The sequence below is a fragment of the Pan paniscus genome, chromosome 9 (genome assembly GCF_029289425.2).
Source record: "Pan paniscus chromosome 9, NHGRI_mPanPan1-v2.0_pri, whole genome shotgun sequence".
Taxonomy (NCBI): domain Eukaryota; kingdom Metazoa; phylum Chordata; class Mammalia; order Primates; family Hominidae; genus Pan; species Pan paniscus.
Window position 1 is genome coordinate 37,930,215 of NC_073258.2, and position 23,998 is coordinate 37,954,212.

Sequence of the window (23,998 nt, forward strand, 5' to 3'; positions counted from 1 at the left end):
CTTGAAGTGTCAGCAGTGAATATTAATTTTCTTTTTCCTTTTCTCTTCCTGACAGGGATGAGGGTTAAAAACCTGATGTTGGCCTCTGACAGGAGGAGGCAGTATACTACAATTATTAAAAGTTCAGGAATTGCCCTATCAGCTCAATGCTATCTGACCTTGGGCAAATCTATGCTTAATCTCTTCATTTCTCAGATTTTTTGTTCTTTTTTCAGTTCCAAAATAGGGAATAATAGTACATATTTCATAGGTTGTTGGGAAAACTAAGTGAGATAATCCTTTTAAAGTGTTGAGTACATAAGGAGACCCCCATCTCTACTAAAAGTTAAAAAAAAATTAGCCAGGCATAGAGGCACATGCCTATTGTCCCAGCTACTTGGGAGACTGAGGTGGGAGGATCTCTTGACCCCAGGAGATCGAGGCTGCAGTGAGCCATGGCTGTACCACTGCACTCCAGCCTGGGCAACATAGTGAGATCCTGTTTCAAAAAAAGTGCAGAGTACAGCCTCCTATAAATTGTGGCTGCTGTTAGCCTCCAGTCCGGAGAATAACCCTTACTTCCAGCAGAAGGGCAAGGGTACGTGAGGGCACCTTCCTCCCCACAAAGTTCCAGAAACCTTCCAAGCCTTGTAGAGAAAAATAAGCCACCTGTTTATAAATAATTCTATGCTTTGATCAATTAACACTTCCTAGGAATTATGACACCAATTGCATGTTTTAAGGGGCCATTGATACCTGTTTGAGTGATAATGACTTGCAAATAAATTGAGTTCAGTCTCCACTTTTGGGATCCCTTGGTGTGTGGTTTGTTGGCTCACTCAATCTGTGGGTCTTGCCTGGCTGCAGAGTAACTGGCAGTAGTTCAGCATAGGTCCGTTGCCTGTTCAAGTCAAAGCAAATGTATCTGCCTTGGGAGTGTGTAGTTGTGTGTCCATATATTCCCAATAGAAAGAAGAAATCAATGCATTGAAGCAAGTATGTTTATTGTTATGAAGCAGACTCCCTAGTTAGCAGAAATGCTTGGTGCCCAACTATAAGAAAAATAAAGAAGTTATTTTAGGAATAACTTTACTTAAAGTTATTTAAGAAACACATTAGGAAATATATTCCCACTTTAAAGTAAACGCTACTGAGATTCTTCACTCCCTACCTCCTCTTCTCCCTTCCCCTGCAGCTTTACCTTATCCTTCTCTTTCTTACTGGAGCCCCAGACCTCCTAATTGAACCACAGCACCAATAGATTATAGTCATTTAAAAACTAAGGTGGGCATGGTTTCCAAGCTGCCTGGTGGACTGGAGCATTGTTACAAAGCAGAGGGATTGAGCTTTAAATGGCTTAATAAAATTAACACTTTGTGATGTCTTCTTCCTCCTGCTCCAGCTCCTCTCTGCACTGACAGGAGACTTGATAGTATACTCTTTGCCAAAAGCTTGAAGGGCTGATTACACAGCGAACCTGGAGAGGGGAGTGAAGCTGTCAGGACTCCCCCCATAGCAGCCACGCTTCAGGTTTCCAGTGCAGGATTGTATTTGACAGTTAATTTAGGAGCCGGGGTACCTAGATATAAAACTTTATTGTGATAATAGTGATAAAATCACCCAGATTTTTATTTAAGGGCCTGCTGCTCTCCTGTCCCCCTCCTTCCTCTTTCCCTGTTAGCTCAAGCTCTCATTCAGTTAAAGAAAGAAAATCAGATTTGCTCAGGGAAAAAGGTGTTTTCTTTGATATTTTTAGACCAAACCTGCAGAATGCAACTCTCGGTCTACCTCAGATCTATATGTAGATGCTTATACATATATATAAATATAAATTTGAGAACAGTGCCTCTCTCCTGATTGACTGCATTTAGCCAAAGGGCAGAATTTATCAGGTCTTTACACCTAGGAAGAGACATTTCATTCAACCCAGTGATTCAGCTGATGTTCATCCCCTTGTTTAATGACTTTTGTTTACCTCTGCAGCAGGCAAAATAGATTCTACCATGTCTCCCTACTTCCTAACTCAGCCCATTTATTTAGACATTATGATCCCCTTTTATAAATGAAGAAACAAAGATTTAAGAGGTTAAGTGACTTGTTCACAGGGCTAAAGATGCTAGTAAGTTGCCTTTCTATGACTTCTATATGGAAGTTATTAACTTTTGCCTATAGAAGATGTATTGAGAATGGTATTCCAATGTAGTATTTGTTCAGACTTAGGGGTAAAAGTTTACATTGAATATGACATGCTTTTTTTTTTTTTTGGTGAAAGAGCACAAATATTGGAGTCAGATGACATGAGTCCATATATTTCAGTTTTATCTATAAAGGAGGACTAATCATACTATATTTTTATTAATGAAGATCCTGAAAATGAAAACTTGTGAGGAGATAAGAAACAGTGGAAGATGATTTTGGGGACTTAAATGTATGTTAGCAACTGTAGTTAGTTTAAGAGCACTGTGGTTCTTGGGTAAGCAGGTTGTTAGCTCCTTAAGGGAGTAGAGTAGGGTTTCAGTCTACAAAGAAGAGAAAATACCATGAGAGGCAAGTTGTGAGATTGAGGAGCCAACTATGCCCATAGACTGACTTTGTGTAGGTACAGAGGAACAGAATGTGACCCATCCTTCCTGTGCTTTCTGTACTTTGCTTCTGTATCATTGAAGTAGACTGACCCTGAGATGTTGGGCAGTCAGATCTGATCAAATCAGAAAAGGCAGCCATTGCTCCTTGACACCTTGTGGCCATTTATTTGAAACTGAGGCAAGGAGCCTCAGTATTGATATCTTTACTTTTCAATGCCTAGGATGAGTAGGAAAGTCTTTTAGATGTTCCCTTGGGAAATTAGATCTAAACTCCCAAGGGCATAGGCTCCCTCTTTTCTTTAGGAAAGCTTATTGGGGACTCTTCTTCTGTGAGAGCTCAGTAGATACCATATGGGAGGCACACAATAAAAGTTCACAGTTACTATTATCTCTAATGAGCAGAATGGTTCTGCTGATGGTTCTGTGTGCCCGGAGAGCCCTAAGTGCTTTCCATGTATTATTTTGTGTTAAGTTTAGAAAAATATCTATGAGAATGTTATTATTACCCTCATTTTACAAAGAAACTTTTTATGGAGAAATTTTCACCTTTCTGAGCTTCAGAAGCATGGAGTTAGCAGAACCAGTCCTCAAACCCCTTTCTCTACTCTATCAAAGTCCATATGCTGTACCGTTGTGAACCTATGTAGGAAAGAAGACTCAGCAAACATGAGAGCTACGTCTCAGTGCCCTTTCCTGAGTATTTGTGGCAGTATGCAGTTGTTTTGGTGTTGTGTTTTAATAAAATACAAATAACTGTGGCTTTATAGGGAAACTGCTTGAGAGAACTGGAATGGAGATTGAGTCTTATTTTAAAATTGCTTTAATCTTCAGATAAAATAGGCTTTCTTTGTATATTCAAGTCTAACTTATTTTAAGTCAAGACTTAAAAATAGTATAAATTCTGTATAGTTGCCCCTCAAACTTTCAGTGTCACTTTCCACCTCCCACTTCTACACGATAGTTCCTGAAGCAGAAGTTGTCTTTCTAGTTTGTGCATAGGCTAAGGTGTTAAGAAAGCAGGAAAACAAGATGGAATAGAAGCTCTCACCCTTATTCTTGGTTGTTACAAGTCCTGGGTGTCTCTGGGGACACATTCTTCTAGTTTCATATTCCTATAGCAGGGGCCACCCAGAATTTTTTTGTTTGCTCAGAAGTTTGTGACTGCTTTCTTTATTGACACCCTGGGGTCAGGCAAAGAGAGAAGCAACTTAAGAGCAAGCATTAGTATTGAGTCATAGTGAACCCAGCATCCCCAGTGAACTGCTTTCTGTTGCATCCAATTCAGTGTCATGTCACTGGGTTACACATCAAGTTGTCATGGCAATAAAGTTATAGCAGCTGACAGTGTGAACAAGCAGCCCTGGGAGGAGAGGATGCTTGGCAGCGATGCCACAGTCATAGTGGTTAGACATCCATCTCTCACGTTAAGGGGTGCTTGCCAGTCAGCTGTGACTGTGTCTCAGGTAACTGGGGAGCACAGGTGCTGTCTACTTCACAGTTATTAGGCCCTTTAAAGTACAAAGCCTCTAGGAAACATGGTCCTGAGCCTATATTATTCTCTCTGTGTATGTGTGTGTGTGTGTGTGTGTGTGTGTGGGTGGGTGGGTGTACACAAGGACATGTATATTTATGACTATATGGAGGAGGGAGAACCATGAAGGGAAGGCAATTCAGAAGAAGCATAGGGTCATATTCATGAAGCTGTTAAGGAACAATACAGAATTAGGGCTTAAGTACCAAAATTTATAGTCTTATGAAGAAATATTCTAGCCACAAGTAGAGGAAGGATGGAGTAGTCTGACTGAGATAGGGGATGTATTAGTCCATTCTTGCATTGGTATAAAGAACTACCTGAGACTGGGTAATTTACAAAGAAAAGAGGTTTAATTGGCTCACGGTTCTGCAGGCTGTACAGGAAGCACAGTGGCTTCTGGGGAGGCCTCAGAAAACTTACAGTCATTGTGGAAGGTGAAGAGAAGCAGGCATGTCATACGTGGCTGGAGCAGGAGGAAGAGAGAGAGGAAGGAAGTGCTACCCATTTTTAAACCAGATCTTGTGAGAACTCCCTCATTATACAGTACCAAGAGGAATGGTGGTAAATCACTCATGAGAACTCCACCCTTATGATCCAGTCATCTCCCACCAGGCCCCACCTCCAACATTGTGGATTACAATTGAATGTGAGATTTGGGTGGGGACACAGATCCAAACCATATCCAAAAGCATTTGTTTCTGGGAGTCAAAGCTATAAGCCAAGAAAAAGACTATATAAGAGAAAGCTGTGTTCCAAGCACCAAGGCAGAGGGAGTGAAGGGCACATATAATCACTAAGTTTGAAGGGGCCAGAGCTGGGATTTGAGATCAAGAATAGAAAGCCAAGGATTCAAGGCCAAGAGGAGATGAAAAGAGACAGAAAGCTGATCAAGAACAAGTTGGAGTTAGAAGCAAGATGCTAACCAGTGTCCTCAAATCACTCAAGAGTTCTTTGTGACTTTGAATTTTGTTTTAGCAAGTTAGTGGTGCAGGGGGCAGTGGGACTAGGTTAAAAGGTCTAAATGGGGTGAGCAGGGGGTGCTAAAGTGGAGCCTCGAAGATGGGTCTAGGTGTTTAGCAGGGAGTATTTGGAAGGGAATACAAATAAAAGAAGGGGATTTTCATGTATATGGGGCAACATCTCTGCAGCCAGACTGGTAAAGGGACACATGTGGGATAGCCTCTGACCTTCAGTCAGAATATATTGCCCACTGTTTTTTGCAGGGCCCTTAGTTAAAGTGTCATAATTTTTCCTTGAGGTAGTAGTAAGTCAAGAGACCTATTATCTGGTGGAGAAAATAAAACTTGACTCCAGAGTTTGGAGCCTGATAACTGCCTAAATCATGGCGTCATTAAGGGGAATAGAGGAAACAAGTTGACATTTGAAGGGGATCTGTAGGAGAATAATGTTGGGTCAGAAGGCAGATTGTATAATCAAACTATTTGGGTTTAAAATCTGCTACGTACTGTATGCCTGAATTTGGGCAGGTTTCTTACCTCCCTTCTTCAATTTCTTCATCTGTAAATGGGTATAATAATACTAGCCACCTCTTGGCATCATCATGATAATTAATTGCAGTATACACATAAAGTGCTTAGAATGGTGTCTAATATGTGGGGCACTGAAAAAAGGTAGCAGTGATAATGAATGAGGAGGGGAAGGGTTCAGTTTGACGCCTGATGGTTTGGATAATAGAAATGTATCCAGGTAGAGAAGTACATCAGCCAAGAGCAACTGTGAGACTGATTTCCTGTAGAGAAAATCTAGGCATAGGAGCCATCCTTATGGAGGTAGTAGTTGAATTTCCAAAGATGGAATGAAATTGTTAAGGCAGAGTGTAGAGTAGTGCTTCTCAGTGGAAAGTGATTTTGCCCCCAGAGGGCGGTGTTTAAAGACTAAGGGGTGTCAATATGCTGAATGCTACAGAGAGGTCAGTAGTGAAATTAAATAGAGTTGGTGACTAGTAGATGCCTTTGTGGTGGGGGAAAAAAGGGTAGCAAGTGTTATATGTTACTTTTTTTTTAAAGTCTGGTGTCAAAGGTAGAAGTCAGCTCCCTGTGATTTCATCTCCAACCTGACCAATCAGGACTCCTGACTCCCTGGTCCCCTGTCTGCCAAATTATCCTTAAAAAACCCCAGTCCTCAAATTTTCAAGGAGACTGATTTGAGTAATAATAAAACTCTGGTGTCCTGTTCAGCCAGCTCTGCGTGCATTAAACTCTTTCTCTATTGTAATTCCCCTTTCCTGATAAATTGGTTCTATCTGGGCAGTAGGCAAAGTGAACCCACTGGGCGGTTACAAAACTGTGCCTCTGAGAACCAGGATTAGACCACTGGTAAGCAATTCAGAACAGAGGAAAGCACCAAGATAGAAGCAGAGGCCCCAAATGTCAGTCAGTCATACCAACCAGCTGTGTGATCTTGGGCAAGTAGCTGAATTTCTCAGAGCCTCATTTTTTTTTATTATAAAAAATGAAAAGCCAAACTCAGTTTCCTTTTATCTCTAACATAATATAACTGCATAGATTTTAGACTCTTGAAGGAGTAATTCACTAATCCAGATTTGTCTCTAATCACATCTGTTGCCAAAACAAGAGTGGAGATTCAGGGCACCAGGAATCTAACTCAGTAGTTGTTAGGATGAGATAGCCAAAATAAGAAGTGAAGAAGATAATAGAATAATCTTGTCTTTTGACAATGCTCCTTAGCTGTTTTGGATGTCATTATTTTCATGGGCTTAAATCGAAATGGGGTTTTAAAAACTTTGATTATTCTAGAAAGGGGGAGTCATATTGGGAAGGAAGGGTCTTAAAGGTATTAAATGGGAAGGCAGAGAATGAAAATGTTGACAAATCTGGGCATAAGGTTTAAGCAGAATTATCTTTCCTGGTCCATTTGATGGTCACCCCACCCCCAGATCTTCTCTAGGCTTCTCAGTGGCTAGTTTTCTGTTTTAATTGTATTAGGTTGGTGTAAAAGTAATTGCAGTTTTTGCCAGTGAAATGGCACCAACATAATATTAACATTTTAAAAATAGATATTTTTTAGAATGGTTTTAGGTTAACAGAAAAATTGAATGGAAAATATAGAGAGTTTCCATATACTCCTTCCCCACATGCGTAGCCTCCCCAACTATTATCATCCTGTACTAGAATAGTACATTTGTTTTCATTGGTGAAGCTGTACTGACATATCATTATCACCCAAAGTTTATAGTTTGCATTAGGATTCACTGTTGGTGTTGTATATTGTATGGGTTTTGATAAATGTATATACCATTAAAATATCATACAGAATAGTTTCACTGCCCTAAAAATCCTCTGTGCTCTGCCTTTTTATTTTCCCTTCCTCCAAACCTCTGGCAACTGATCTTTTTACTGTCTCCATAGTTTTGCCTTTCCTATAATGTAGTTGATTCCAAGCCTTTTAGATTGGCTTCTTTCACATAGTAATATACACTTAAGATTCTCTCATGTATGTTCATGACCTGATAGCTTTTTTTTTTCTTGTTTTTCTTCTTTTTTTGGTGTGGGGGGGGGGTTGATTAATATTCTGTTGTCTGGATGTACCACAGTTGATTTATTGTTTTACCTACCAAAGAACATCTTGGCTGCTTCCAAGTTTCTGCAGTTATGAATAAAAGTTGCTATAAACATCTGTCTGCAGCTTTTTATGTGGATGTAAGTTTTCAATTCATTTGGGTAAATACCAAGGAGCATGATTGCTTAGGTTCTATGGTAAGAGTATATTTAGTTTTGTAAGAACTGCCAAACTGTCTTCCAAGTGGCCTTACCATTTTGCATTACCACCGTAATGAATGAGATTTTCTGTTCTTCCACATCTTCGCCAGCATTTGATCTTGTTAATGTTTTGACTTGAACCATTCTAATAGGTGTGTATGGAATCTCATTGTTGTTTTAATTTGTAATTTCCTAATGATATATGAGGTTGAGCATCTTTTCATGTGCTTATTTGCCATCTGCATATCTTCTTAGTGAGGTGTCTGTTTTTTAATCAGGTTGTTCATTTTCTTATTTTTGAGTGTTTATGGTTCTTAGTATATTTTAGATAACAGTCCATTATTAGATATGTCTTTTATTAGTATTTTTCCCAGTCTGTGGTTTCTCTTCTCTTTCACAGAGCAGAGGTTTTTCATTTTAATGAAGTCCAGCTTATCAATTGTTTTGTTCATGGGTACTAACATTGATGTTACATCTAAAAAGTTATCACTATACCCAAGGTCATCTAGCTTTTTTAAAATGTTATCTTCTAAGAGTTTTATAGTTTTGCATTTTACATTGAGGTCCATAATCCATCTTGAATAAATTTTGGTGAAAAGTGTAAGGTCTGTGTCTAGATTATTATTATTTTTTCATGTGGATGTCTAGTTGTTCCAGCACCATTTGTTCACGACTATCTTTTCTCTATTGTATTACCTTTGCTCCTTTGTCAAAGATCAGTTGACATATGTACCTGGGTCATTTCTAGGCTCTTCATCATGTTTCACTGATCTGTCTACTCTTTTGCTAGTATCACACTGTCTTGATTATTACAGCTTTATAGTAAGACTTGAATTGAGTAGTGGCAGTTCTTCGGCTTTGTTCTTCTTCAATATTGGGTTGACTGTTCTAGGTCTTTTGCCACTCCAAATAAACTTTAGAATCAGTTTGTTGATATCCACAAAATAACTTGCTAGGATTTTGATTGGGATTTTGTTAATCTGTAGATCAACTTTGGAAGACCTGACATCTTGACAATATTGAGCCTTTTTCTCAACATGGAATGTCTATTTATTTCTTCTTTGAATTCTTATATTAGAGTTTTATAGTTTTCCTCCTATAGATCTTGTACATATTTTGTTAGAATTATACCTAAGTATTTCATTTTTGGAGGTGCTAATGTAAATGGTATTATCTTTTTAACTTAAAATCGCGCTTGTTCACTGCTGGTATATAGGAAGGTGATTGACTTCTGTATATCAGTCTTCTATCCTATAGTCTTGCTGTTGGTTCCAGGAGGTTTTTTTCTTTTTTCTTTTTCCTTTTTTTGGTGAATTCTTTCAGATTTTCTACATAGACAATCTTATCATCTGCAAAGACAGTTTTATTTCTTCTTTCCCAATCTGCATACCTTTTATTTCCTTTTCTTGACTTGCTGCGTAAGCTAGGATTTTCAGTACAGTGTTGAAAAGAAAAGGTGAGAGGGGACATCCTTGCCTTGTTCCTCATCTTAGCGGGAAAGCCTTGAGTTTCTGACCATTAAGTGTGTTGTTGGCTGTAGGTAATTGTAGATGTTCTTTATTAAGTGGAGGAAGCTCCCCCCACCCCATTCCTAGTGTACTGAGAGTTTTTATAATAAATGAGTGTTGAGTTTTGTCAGGTGATTTTTCTGTATCTATTGTGATTTTTCCTCTTTAGCCTGTTGATGTAGATAAATTATATTAGCTGATTTTTCAAATGTTGAACCAGTCTTGCATACTTGGTATATATCCCTCATTTATGTCATGGTATATAATTCTTTTTTTTTTTTTTTTTTTTTGAAACAGTCTCGCTCTGTCACCTAGGCTGGAGTGCAGTGGCACCATCTCCCCTCACTGCAACCTCCGCCTCCCAGGTTCAAGCGATTCTCTTGCCTCAGCCTCCTGAGTAGCTGGGATTATAGGTGTGCACCAACACACCCAGCTAAATTTTGTATTTTTAGTAGAAGTGGGTTTTCACCATGTTGACCGGGCTGGTCTCAAACTCCTGACCTCAGGTGATCCACCCACGTCAACCTCCCAAAGTGCCGGTATTACAGGCATGAGCCACCACACCTGGCCTATAATTCTTTTTATATATGGATTAATTTGACTTGCTAGTATTTTGTTGAGATTTTCTTTAAGCCACATTTGTTTTAAAAAATAGTTTTTAAAAAGTGTTACATGTTATTTTAGAAAATTTGGACTGAGAAGTGAAAAAGAGAAAAGTACTTGTAATTCCACCATTCACAGATAACCACTCTCCAACATTTTGGTATTTATTTTGGTCTTTTATAATGAAAATAATAACAGTAACAACAGCAATAGTAAATACCATTATATTATTTCATCGAGTGGATACCTGAAGTAACTAAGCGGTTAACTGAGGTAGAGTTCCAATGGTAGTACCTTATTAACAAAGTGGAGGTGATGAAAGAAGTAAAGATACAAATGACTGCTTTTGCCTGGAGGCTTCTGAGGAAGATGAGAAAGATAGCTTAATGAAGAGTTTAAATGTTCACTTCAGTAAACTTTTGTCCTTTCATTCTCAATACCCCATTGTAAAACCTGCTCATGTCAGGCTTCTAACTAGGTCGCTGAGGATGACATCACTGAGAATGTTGGTAGTGGAATGCTGTTCAGAGTTTATGTCTACCGTGTTTCTAGGCTGCTGAATAATTTTCTAAGCCTGGTGGGTGGGCAGTTGTTTTATTCACAAATAGTGGCTATTCCACTGATACACAAAAGACACAAGAAATAGGAGATCTTGCCATCCATTGAAAAAGCCTTGACCTCCTTGTTGATGAAGTTTTTCCCTTGCCTGCCCTCACTGGAGTCTGGCCTAAGTTTGGAAGGAGCTCTCTTGGAGTACAATGTAGGAATAAATGCTGAAGGCTAAACAGATGCCTTAACTTTGAACTTCCCAACTTGAAGTTTCCATAGACACTGGCAAGTGGGGAGGACACTGTGCTGTGGGAGTGTGGACAGCTTGTAGCATCTGAAAAAGTTCCATTTCCTGCTTTTTTGTTTTTCTGTTTTAGAACAATGGCCTTTCAAATGAGGAAGAGGGAAGTGAAAATGGACTTTTTGGGGAGATATTTGGAGTCTTCAAACTCTATTTCATGCAGTCTACAATTTTTAAAGTTATTTTTGGAGTAGTCTCCTTAACATCTTGCAGGAAATTTGGCTTGTAGGACTGTTACCAAAAAGGGGTCCTGATCCAGACCCCAGAGAGGGTTCTTGGATCTTGCTCATGAAAGAATTCAGGGCGAGTCCATATAGTGAAATGAAAGCAAGTTTATTAAGAAAGTAGAGGAATGAAAAAATGGCTACTCCATAGGCAGAGCAGCCCCAAGGGCTGCTGGTTGCCTATTTTTATGGTTATCTCTTGATCATATGCTAAGCAAGGGGTGGATTATTCATGCCTCCCCTTTTTAGACCATATAGGGTAACTTCCTGGCATTCCCATGGTATTTGTAAACTGTCATGGTGCTGGTGGGACTGTAATGGTGAGGACCACCAGAGGTCATTCTCATCGCCATCCTATTTTAGTGGGATTTGGCCAGCTTCTTTACTGCAAACGTGCTTTATCAGCAAGGTCTTTATGACCTGTATCTTGTGCCGACCTCTTATCTCATCCTAAGACTTAGAATGCCTAACCTTCTGGGAATGCAGCCCAGTAGGTCTCAGTCTTATTTTACCCAGCCCGTATTCAAAATGGAGTGGCTTTGGTTCAGACGCCTGTGACAAAACAAATGTTTCTGAAATATTCAGTGTAGATTTGGATGCTTCTCTTTTGAGTAGCTTCCTGCTCCTAACCCTGACCATTAGTCTCAGTTCATCTCAGCAATACTTTTCTGAAACAAATTGTTTTTCAATCTCTCTCTCTTTCTCTCTCTACCTCCCTCCTTCTGTCTCTCTCTACCTCCCTCCCTCTCCCCCTTCCAACTCTCTCCCTCCCCCGTCTCTCTCTCTTTCTCTATCTCTCCTTCTCTTTCTTTTTCTTGTTTCGACAGAGTCTCATTTATAACTCATTGGAAATGATGAGTTGTAAAAGTACATTAGACTGGACCAGAGGAAAGTTTCTAAACCTAACTTTATTATCGTACTTCTCTTGTGACTTTTTTTCCCCTTCACCTATAAAATTAGAAGGTTAGATTCAGATGTTCAATAGGTAGTTCTGAGCATACAGTGGTCAAAATTTTCAAATTGCAGTGCTATGTTATAATTTCAATACAATGCTATGTTTAGTCATATTCCACTTCACCCTAATGCAACTATAACAAAGATATATCAGCTTGATTGTAACTAACATGCCAAAGGTTTTGATGTCTTAGGTTGGAAAATGCTTATTTGTTAATTAGAGAATGAGAGTGGGAAAAAGGCATAAAGGTTTTATAAAGCAGATTATTTTTTCCTTCAGTTTTCATTTGTGACCTGATCTGTATAAAATACAGTGTCATGCTGAAAACCCTATGTAATTAAAGCCATGGGAAATAGAGAATTTTAAAATCCATGACTCATTCACCTGCTGCAGTCTGGCCCACACCTTTACTAAGTGAGATGTCAGCTTCCTAACTGAACCACATGTGTATGTGAAGTCTAGTAAAATAGGTTGTGAGTCAGTTTTTATTATGATATCCATTTTTAGTTACTGGTAGCCATTAAGAGAGTTTCTCAGGCATTCAGAAAAGTCCATCCCTTAGTGAAAAGGTTTGGTCTCTGAGAGAAGGACCTAGTCATTTAAGACTCAATTTATTTCAGGAGTAGAGATCCATTGATCAATGATCACTGTAAAGCATAATAGCCCTAAAATACATACACTAAAAATAAAAAGGAATTATATAAACACAAATCACAGTTCTCAATCTGATACAGAATTTATAGGGACATTAATAACATTTAATACACTTTCCCATTTTCTCCAGCACCAGGGAGAGCACCTGCAGAGAGTATATGAGGGCTTATGACACTTAGTCACTTGATGTGTGAGCAGATACATGTCATACAGGCCTTATTTTGCACTGATGTCCTTAGCAGTGTTACAAAAGCTGCGTAAGGTATCAAGCTTCTTTCGGTTTCTAAGGGGCTAATTAAAAATTAATCTGCTACCCCCTCCTGTAGGCTTTGTCTTTCACAGTTTCCTTTCTTAGGTTTTCCCAGTTTGACTTCCCTTCTGACAGACTTTTATAGTGAACAGAGCACCAGACTGAGAACAAGAAGATTGGAGTCTTTCCCTCTTCTACAGGTTTGCAACCGTGTCCATTTCCTTATCTGTAAAAGGAAGGGGTTCATTTAGATGACAACTGTTTTCTCTTCCAGTTCTAAAATCCTCCATTGGCTTTTCTTCTGCCTTTCTCCTTTTGTCTACAGTTTACTTCTTCCCTGCTCCCTATCTCAGCTACACTCATAATATGCATAGTTGTTTTAAAATAATCATAAAATAAACATGGTTGTGAGGAAACATCAATAAATACAGTTGCTGGTAAAATTTGGAGTTTAGAAGTTCTCATTTTGATAATTTCTCACTTTGTTAGCCTTTCTTATGCCCTAAGCATAAATATAGCTAGCAGTTGTATTTTCTTTGGTTTGCAGTTGTTATAAAATAAAACAATAATATATTTGCACCCATCATAGTAAAAGTTTAAAAGCTTGATATAATCCAGTATTGGCAAGGGTGTAGGAAAATGCTTACTTTCATACGTTGTTGTAGGAATGTAATCAATACATCTGTCTCAGAAGGCACCTTGGCAGTGTGAAACAATATTTTTAGAGTATATGCCAATTTACTAAGTGGCTCTAAACGTCTTTAAAAAACTCATATGCGTATATTAAGAGATATAGCCAAGGATGTTTATTGCTGTGTTGTTTATAATAGCAAAAATTTGGAAATATCCTGTACTTCCATTAAGAGAGGAATGGTTAACTAGGAGACATACACACACACACACACACACACACACACACACACACACACCCCATCTCCATATCATACAGATAGTAAAAATAGTAGAATGAAGTTGATCTGTATGCACAAATATATCTTAAGTAGAAAAGTAAGACAACCATATTTTCACTATGATTCATTTATATAAAAACTACTTAATTATCTATATACATATATGTACATAACTATATAGAAAAATGGCTGGGAGGATACATACCAAACTATTAACAGTAATTGGGGCAGAGAGGAAGAATTTTGTTTTTTGTTTTGTTTTGAGATGGAGACTTGCTCTGTTTCCCAGGGTGGAGTGCAGTGGTGCGATCTGGGCTCACTGCAACCTCCACCTTCTTGGTTCAAGCAATTCTCCTGCCTCAGCCTCCCAAGTAGCTGGGATTACAGGCACCCACCACCATGCCCCGCAAATTTTTTTGTATTTTTAGTAGAGACGGGGTTTCCTCATGTTGGCCAGGCTGGTTTCGAACTCCTGACCTCAAGTGATCCAGCCACCTTGGCCTCCCAAAGTGCTAGGATTACATTCATGAGCCACCACGCCCGGCCTCATTTTTTACTGTATATATTCATCGTATATATTACTGGTATAAAAATGAACAAAACCGAAAGGAAAAAAGGATAAGAAATTACTCCCTGAAGAATGAAAAAGGCAAAAAGATTAGCAGGAAATTCATCAAAGATATTAGGGGAACATTGTTTTTAGGATATTCCCAAAACTTTAGGATCGGATAGGATCCATGGTGTGTATTTTGGCCAGGGCTGTATAGTAATAACTCTGCCCTTTTGTCTCTTTGTATGTTCAACTTACTCTTCTTATTTGTCTCTGTTCTAAAGGTAACTCGGGACCAAATGAAGATGTTTATACAGCAGGAATTTAAGAAAGTTCAGAAAGTGATTGCTGATGAGGAGCAGAAGGCCCTTCATCTAGTGGACATCCAAGAGGCAATGGCCACAGCTCATGTGACTGAGATACTGGCAGACATCCAATCCCACATGGATAGGTTGATGACTCAGATGGCCCAAGCCAAGGAACAACTTGATACCTCTAATGAATCAGCTGAGCCAAAGGCAGAGGTAAAGGAAAAGCCCATAATTATTAGTAGCAAGAGAAATAGGAGGAAACTGATGCCATATTTGTTAGACCCCATGTGGTCCCTGAACGTGAATGAATTGAAGTCTAGGTAGAGTATAAGTGTTTCACATGGTGTATAAACCAGTATGGAAGTATTGGCCACTAGTTTACTCAGTGGCTGGGCCTACCAAATTATTTATCCATCATTACTTTAAGGAGTATAGTCAGTGGGGGCAGATACTAATCACAATTAAGAAAGGAAGCCAAAAATTACAGCCAGAGAAGAGGGCAAGCGACAGACCCCAAGTTGTGAAATGAGCCTTTAAAGTCATCATAGACCTGGGTTGAATGAGAACAAATCATGAAGTAGAGCATAAAGCAGGCCAGAATGAAAGATTTTGGACTTACTTTGTACATAGTGAAAAGGTGTCTCAAGCTGGTTGTTATATGGAGCCAGCTGCATAAATTGGAGGCATAACTGCTGGATTAAGAATGGCATGTGCACTAGGGCATTGTAAGATTAAAAAAAAAAAAAAAAAAAAAGATGAATGAAAGACACAAGGTAAATGTTGAATCACTATACAAATGTTAGTTGTCATATTCATTGTTATTTTTAACAGGAATAAAAGGGTCTTAGGCATTTTACCAAACAACATATTTAGGCATTTTGAATCTACTTTGAAAAAATTATTTAAGGTAGCCATTAAAAAAAAAAAGTACAAGCTGGGCTCAGTGGCTCACGCCTGTAATCCCAGCACTTTGGGAGGCTAGGGTGGAAGGATTGCTTGAGTCCAGGAGTTTGAGACCAGCCTGGGCAACATAGTGAGACCCTGTGTCTACAAAAAAAAAATAAAAAAGTAGCAGACATGGTCTCACCTGCCTGTAGTCCCAGCTACTCAGGAGAGGTAGGAAGATTACTTGAGCCCCGGAGGTTGAGGCTGCAGTGAGCTGTGATTGTGCCATTGCACTCCACCCTGTGTGACAGAGTGAGATCCTGTCTCAAAAAAAAAACCAAAAAACAAAAAACTTATATTTCAGCCACTAGAGAGAGGCTACTATTAATCAGATTTCATAATTTGACAATTCTAGTGAAGGTAATGCCAGATAGGTTTAGGGTAGGTCCTTCTAGAAAAAAACATAGGAGAGTCCTGTGGACTTTCTAGGACTGTTGCTGACTCAGCAAGTCCATCCTTAACTGGACGTCCTGCCTTGGCTTGAGAGAGCCTGGCCACAGAATAAACTGGCCAGTAGAAGAGCCAAAGTAATCCAGGAGGCAGGTATTTCCAAGCTATCCTGACAGGAAATGTAAGAAACCATTGAAAGGTATCTGCTATACCCATCCAGGGCTTTGGTTAATTTTCATCAATGTGTGAAAAGAATAACTCTTCTTTTCATTTTATTCTCCCCATAATTGAGAAATTACGTGCCTAAATAAGTTTCTAGATAGGCAAGAGAGCACTTTATATTCATCATTTCCTTTAATCCTTATGTCAGCATTAACTCCATTTTACAAATGGGATATTTGAGATGCAGAGAACTGCAGAGATACTGACCCAATATCATTTAGTCAGTAGAAAATAGAGCCAGGGTTTAGATTTAAGTCTGTGCTATTTCAGTGCCTGTGCTTTCCCCCTACTATAAGACATATGCTAAGCATCCCATCTGTATCTGTGGGAAAATGAGAAGAATCCATGTTCTAGACAGCTTTGCATACCTTTACAATGTCAAGATGGTCAGTTTGTGTCTTAATAAACAAAAGGTTCAACCAGAGTTAATTCAAGGGATCGACAGCATAATTCTGTCCACAGTTCCTATCAAGTTCGACCCCTTCATTTATTCCCTATGTTGATTAGGTTGTTCTTTGAAAAATAAAAATTTAATTTTGGCTAGGCGTGGTGGCTCACGCCTGTAATCCCAGCACTTTGGCAGGCCGAGGTGGGAGGATCATCTGAGGTCAGGAGTTTAAGCCTGTCCTGGCCAACATGGCAAAACCCTGTCTGTACTAAAAATAGAAAAATTAGCTGGGTGTGGTGGCGAGCACCTGCAGTCCCAGCTACTTGGGAGGCTGAGGCAGAAGAATCGCTTGAACCCAGGAGGCGGAGGTTGCAGTGAGCCAAGATTGCAGCCACTGCACCCCAGCCTGGGAGACAGAGTGAAACTCCATCTCAAAAAAAAAAGTTTAATTTTGGGGTTTATTCTTCTCTTTTATTTTAATCTATGAATTTAGTCCTTCTCTGACATTAGCTGTCCTTTAAGCACCTCAGCTGTACTATGCTTGTTAACTCTGATGGAATTACTCTTAAAGGGATGCAAGAGCTGACAAGGCTTAAGGACCAGGCTACAGACAAAATGAGCTATTAAAAACAGAGATAGCGTTCAGCCACTAGAGTGTTTACAAAGAGCTGTTATTATTTAATAGCCTCTTGTTCCAGTTAATCTGGTAACTTATTGGTGAGAGCAAATATCTAGTACCTGTCTTTCAGTCATCAGAGGAATTATGTTCTTTTTGTGGTATAGAATTTATCAAAAATCACCTGCATTTTGAATTCAGCCATAAGACCTTCCCTCCAACATTTTATTATAAAATTTTTTAAACATACACCACAGTTGAAAGGATTTTACAGATTATGCCTATGTACCTACCACCTAGATTCTCCCATTAACATTTTGCCGTACTTGCTTCATTACGTATCTAGCCATCTTTTCAACCTTCCACTCACTGATCTATTTTATTTTTGGCATATTTAAAGCAAATTGCAGCTTCTGGTTCTGAGCAAGATGGAGTAAACACATTCTATTTTACTCCTTTCACTTATTACAGTAGAAATCTCTGGGCAAAAATGCTGAAATCATCTACCAAAAGACTCTTGCAGGTGGAAAAAAGATGGCATACTGATCAGGGACCTTGGGATTTGAGAGGATACAAGGCAGTGAATTTCCTGGGGTTTTCTTTACTTCCTATGTATGCTAGCCTGGGTGTTCTACAAACTGGAAACACTAATACACACAGACAAAAAAAAAATACCCAAGAAAAGCCTGCTTCTGGAGGCAAACATCATGAAAAAAGTGGCGCTGCTCCTCAACCCCAATTGGCACGCAGCAGTGGAGCCAGTGAGTGAAACTCACTCATTTTATATATGCCCTATGTTAATGAGGTATCTTTCTCTATGGAGCCTGTGGGTGAAACTCTTACTTCTACCTTTGGCCCTGCTCCTCCCAGTAATGAGTGGTACCCATCTCCTATGCATCCGTAGGTGGAACTCTGACTTCTGCCCTACCCTGCAGTAATAGTACGGAGGAAGTAGTACCTCTTCGTTTTGGAGACTGTAGATAGAGCTCTAACTCCTCCCTCTCACCCCTGCATTAACTAGGCTATGCACTTCCCCAGCTGAGTCAGTTATTGGAATTTTATCATTCACTCCTGCCCTGTAGTAATGATTTGGTTTCCCTCCTCCTCCCCAACTAGCTCTGTGGAGAATGTAGAATGGAGTCCTGTCATTTGAGTGGGGCAGACAAGAATAGCACTGTAGAGGCTTTATAAACTTAAGGTGACATGTGAACCATAGTTCACAGAAAGGATCCAGGACATGCATTCTGAATCTAAACAGGTTGACTGCTAAAATAGAAGATTTAAATAGGAACTAGGTTTTTATAATATAACTCATCATGTCCAGGATACAGACCAAAGAACCAATAAAAATCTCAATTCTGTAAGCCCGAGGCAAGAGGATCGTTTGAACCCAGGAGGTTGAGGCTGCAGTGATCTGTGTTCACACCACTATACTCCAGTATGGGTGACAGTGCAAGACCCTGTCTCAAAAAATAAAATAAAATGAAAATCTCAATTCTAAGGAGAAAAGAGAATTGATATATGCTAACTCTAAGATGGCATAGGTGTAGGAATTAAAAGACAAAGATTTTAACCTGCTATTATAAGAATGTTTCAGTGAGCAATTACAAGCACTCTGGAAATAAATGAAAACCTCAATAAAGAAATAAAGATATTAAAAAGTACCAAATGAAAATTTTAGAACTGAAAAATACAGTAACTGACACCAAAAATTCACTGGATGGGCTTAATGGCAAACCGAAAGAAAGATTTGGTGAATTTGAAGATAGATTGATACTGATCCAATCTAAACAGCAACAAAAAAACATGGAAAAATAATTGAACTGAGCTTCAGGGACTTATAGGACAATAATGAAAGATACATGTCACCAGTGTCAAGAGGGGAAAAAGGAAAGTAGAGCTGAAAAAATAGTTTGAAGTAATAGTGTCTTAAAATATCTAAAATTTGGCTGAAAGACATAAACCTACAGATTTAAGAAGCAGAGTGAACCTAAGCAAGATAAACTAAGAAATCCATAGCCAGACACATCAGAGTCAAACTTCTGAAAACTAATGGCAAAGAAAAAAAATCTTGAAAGCAGAGTAGCTAAAGAGAAATGACACATTAGCTCTGCAGAACAGCAGTATGAATGAACATATGTCTCCATTTATAAGTCTGTTTTTACATGCTCTCAGAAATGGTTCATGGTTTTCATTTAAAGGTATTAATGGCTTTTATTAAATTTATTCCTAGTTATTTAATATTTTCAGTACTATTGAAAATAGAATTGTTTTTAAATTTTATTTTTCAGCTTATGTTAGTATATAAAAATATAATTGGTTTTTATATATTAGCCTTATATCTTTTTTTTTTTTTTTTTTTTTGAGACGGAGTTTCGCTGTCGCCCAGGCTGGAGTGCAGTGGCGTGATCTTGGCTCACTGCAGATATTAGCCTTATATTTTGTAACCTTGTCAGATTCACCTATTAGTTATAATAGTGGCTTTATAGATTCTTTAGGATTTTCTATATCAGCAATTATGCCATCTACAAATAGAGACAGTTTTACTTTCTTTGTTTCTAATCTTTATGCTTTTTATTTCTTTGTCTTGTCTTACTGCAGTGGCTACAACCTCCAGTGCAATGTCTAACATAAATGGTAAAAGTGGACATCCTTGCCTTGTTCATAATCTTAGAAGGAAGGGATTCAGTATATTACTATTAAGTATGATTTTTTGTAGATGCCTTTTATCAGATTCAGGAAGTGCCTTTCTATTCCTAATGTGCTGAGGGCTTTTATATAAACTGATGTTGACTTTTGTGAGATATATCTTCTGTATCTCTTGAAATGATCATACGCATTTTTTTCATTATTCTGTTGTAATGGTTAATCATGTTGGTTAATTTTACAATATTAAATTAACCTTGCATTTCTGAGATAAAGTCCCATTTGGCTATGATGTATAATCTGGGTTCAGTTTGCTTATATTTTGTTCAGGAGTTTTGTGTCTTTGTTCATAAGGGATATTGGTTTATATATTTTTATAATGCCATTGTCAGGTTTGGGTATTAGGATTATGTTGGCCTCATAAAACAAACTGAGAAGTATTCCCTTCTCCTTTATTTTTTTTTCTCACTGTTTTTTGCGGAATTTACTTACATCATTTTATAAAACTCTTTATAAAGCTAAGTATTAAAAAATGGTGTGTCTTTATTTATATGTCATGAGCATTTTTGTCTTTTGTCCAGTTTGGTAAGGAGAATACTGAGTTGCAATGAGCTAATATTGGAAAAAGTATGTTCAGATGGGTAAACCATTAAAAATGATACATGCATATGATAACCATTTATTTTAAACTTGAAACATATTTGTACTTTTTTTTTATTCTGAGGCAAGGACTTTGAAAATATGGGTTTGCTAATTAGAGTTAAATGTCATGTTTCTGGCTAAACCATACCCATTTTGCGCCATTTATAAGGTCCAATTTCAGACTCTCTATAGTGAGGGTGATACCATTCAAAGCAAGCTGAATGCAGAATCTTAGTTCTTATAACTTACTGTTTCTAGTATTTTGCTTGTGTTTCACCTACACCAAAATTGACAACAATTTTTAAGTAATTCATCTTTATTAAATTCTGTGGATGCATTCAACTTAGTTCTTATGTGAGCAAGTTATCTCTCTTGCATTCACTTTTTGTTATTTAATTAAATGTGTCATCATTACAAGTTCATATAAACAGCCTTGTTTGATTCTTAGTGAACAACATTTCCACTGGTGGAGGTAGAAATGGGAGGTTGCACAAGAGTGCAGTCTGCCATCAGATATCACAAAGAGCATTTGTGATATCTTAATTAGGGATTTGGGAGCAGTGCTTAATCTAACAAGTCATTTAAATGGAAGTTGGTATTTAATAGACTCTCACTTCTGGTATTCTCTGAAACCAGAATTTGCTTATAATAGGAGTAGAAATTAATCTTAAACCTTACCTATATCTTGAATAATTATTTACTATGAGCCTTGTGCTGTGTTAGGTGCGGTGAATACAGAAATGAGCAAAACACAAGTTTCTATTCTCAAGGAGTTGAAATCCAAAGAGGGAGGCACTGTTTGATGTTGTCATTGTCAGTTTTCTTCTCTAAGTACTAGTGTAGAGTGGCAAACCCTACAAATGTGGGAGAAAGGAGGAGGATTAACTTATTCAAGATGTTAGTGAAGAAGTTTCGAGTAAGGCTTGATCTTAAAGGATAGATAGGAATTAGCTAGGTTTTTAGAATAGGGATGTGCATTTCAGGTAGCAGGAACATCACATGCATATCTTTTACTAGCAAGGTTAGCAATCCTCTCTGTGCCAACCTATTCAAAACGGCTTTATAATTCATATGTGTGTGTATATTCTTGCTTTGTAACAGTGACCATTGTTTCTGAAAAGAAGCATACATCTATAAGCAGTAGAATTGGATGAACATATAGCAAAACTTTGTGTCCCATCTTTTCTGTCCTTCCCCGCTCTCCCCTAGAAATGTTATTAATTAACAATTCAAGGAAAGTAAAATAATGGCTACTATTTGTTGAACGATTACAAGGTACTAGACACTTGCTTAGTGTTTTACACAGATTTTCTCATTTATTTTAATCCATATGGTGACCCTTTGAGGTAAGAACTAGGATCTTTATGTGCAGATGGAGAAACTGAACCTTGGAGAAGAAAATTGCCAAAAGCTTCACTTTTGGGATTAATGAACCAGAATTTGAGACCATGTTTTTATATTATAACTGAGAAACCCTGTCTCTTAATCATTACACCAAGGTATGTGATTGTGAGGAGGACTTGCTCTAAATTATGGGAGAAAGTTTAGATATTTTTTCCATAAAGTTATCTTAGACAATTAGGCTTAAACATCCAAAAATAATTGAAAAATTTGTGTTGAGATGTAATTATGTCATTCATAGTTATGTAACTCATATTAAATTTAAATTATATAACTTTTTTATTGGTATATTATAGTTCCCGTGAGACATACCAGATGATAAAAATGCGAAGAAATTTTCCACCATCCCTATACCCTCCCTCTACCACTCGCCCTACTTCCCTCTAGTTGGAGTGTGGATGATTAATGCCCTTCCCACTATTGCAGATCTTTAACAGTCTGCCAAAGATGCCCTTCATATTCGACCTCAAATGGCTAGTTTGATTTAAATCACCTTTCTGGCTGCAGCTGTACTTTACAGGCTTGCACCCTGGCAGTCTCCCTTTACCTCAGTCACGCTCAACCCCACATTGCCCTCAGTTCCAACCTTATACCACCCCCAGCGCCCTGCCCAAAACACACATGTGCACATCCCCATTCTCTAGTTTCACAGAACTCAAGGTCCCTTGAACAACACATTTTTAGAAATTTGCCTCTGCTCTTGCTAGTTCAGGGTTCTTCCCACTTTTCTCTGTTGTCAGCCTGGGAAAATACTATTTATCCCTCAAAGTGGCAATATCAATGTTACCTTCTGTGTGTGAAGCTTTTCCCACCTTCTCCAGGAAAGGCAGTGTTCATAACTTCCCTGTTGATTCTCATATTATTCTGTTTATGTTTTTGGTATTGATCATAACACATTTAGTAATAGTTCATTTTCTTTCTGCCTGTTTCTCATGCTCCTGATTCGAAAATCCTAGAAGATTAGATCATTATGAGTGATTGTTTTTCCTTAGTTAGCATATATATATATAGTAGCTTCTTAATGAATCCTACTGAATTGTTACTGATACTGATATATAGCCTTTATTAAATACATCCTGTGTCACAGGCACTGTGTTTGATGATTATAAGCATTATTTCATTTAATCCTCATACTCATCCTATGATACAGAGACAATTATTACCCCATTTTACAAATTAGGAAATTGAAGTTAAGAAAGGCAAAATAACATGAGTAAGCTAATACAGCAGTAGAGTGATAGGGTTAAGACTTGAACCCAGAACATCGGACTTGAGAGCTCATTCTGCCTTATACCAGTAGGAACCATTCATTCATTCATTCATTCTCCGAGGAGTACAACCAGAATGCACATTCTCTATTAAGACTACCCTTCAATGGCTAAAAAGAAGGATATAAAAGATACGCTGACACCAAAAGGATGAATGAGGTCCCTTGGGAAAGGCTTGAGAGTTATTTGAAAAATCTAATTTGATCACAGAAGGAAGCTCAAAGGAATCTGCTGTGATCACTTCTGATAGGTTGAGAGAATGCCATACCTGGAAAAATAATGTTAACACATTGTTTTTGAAAAGTGGGCAAGAAAAAGAGAAGAGCCATTGTTTGGTGGAAGAATGATGTGGATCATCAAATGCCAGAACTAACCGCTTACGGAGGAGAAGACCAAAGTCCAGATTAATTAATGTTTGCCCAAGGACACACAACTAATAAGTAACAGAGCTTGGACTAGAATCCCAATTTCTTGAGTCCCAGTTCAGTGCCCTTTATACCACAGTGTTCTTTATATTAGAATTGCAGTGTTCAGGTTTGATGAAAAATGCTAGAACAAGGCAGAAATGAGTCTTTGAAGGAAACAGCTTGATGTTTTTGGAACTGGCTAGCTTTTGTCTAAGACCTGCCTCTATTTTGGGTTTCTCACTTTGCTAAGAACTAAATACTGCCAGCCATACAAATGAAAAGGCAAGGCAATTATTTAGGCCTCCTAGGTCTGTGCATTCACTTCTCTGCTCTGCTTGTCAGGGCAAATTATCAGGTCATCTCCACGGGGCAGTTTGAACATAGGATTATATTAGCTCTTGTCTTAGCCTTTAGATGTC

At 38.2% G+C, this 23,998-nt stretch overlaps 1 protein-coding gene across 5 annotated transcripts in view; it reads left to right on the forward strand.

Moving 5' to 3' along the window:
- TRIM44 (tripartite motif containing 44) overlaps positions 1-23,998 on the forward strand; it is a 229,709-nt gene that overhangs the window by 48,582 nt on the left and 157,129 nt on the right. For 4 of the 5 annotated variants that reach the window (XM_003830364.6, XM_055094274.2, XM_055094275.2 and 1 more), the window contains exon 3: positions 14,628-14,867. The exons of the other annotated variant lie outside the window; for it this stretch is intronic. In XM_003830364.6, the coding sequence (XP_003830412.1) occupies positions 14,628-14,867 (240 nt within the window). The remainder of the gene's footprint in view (positions 1-14,627; positions 14,868-23,998) is intronic. 5 annotated transcript variants of the gene reach the window in all.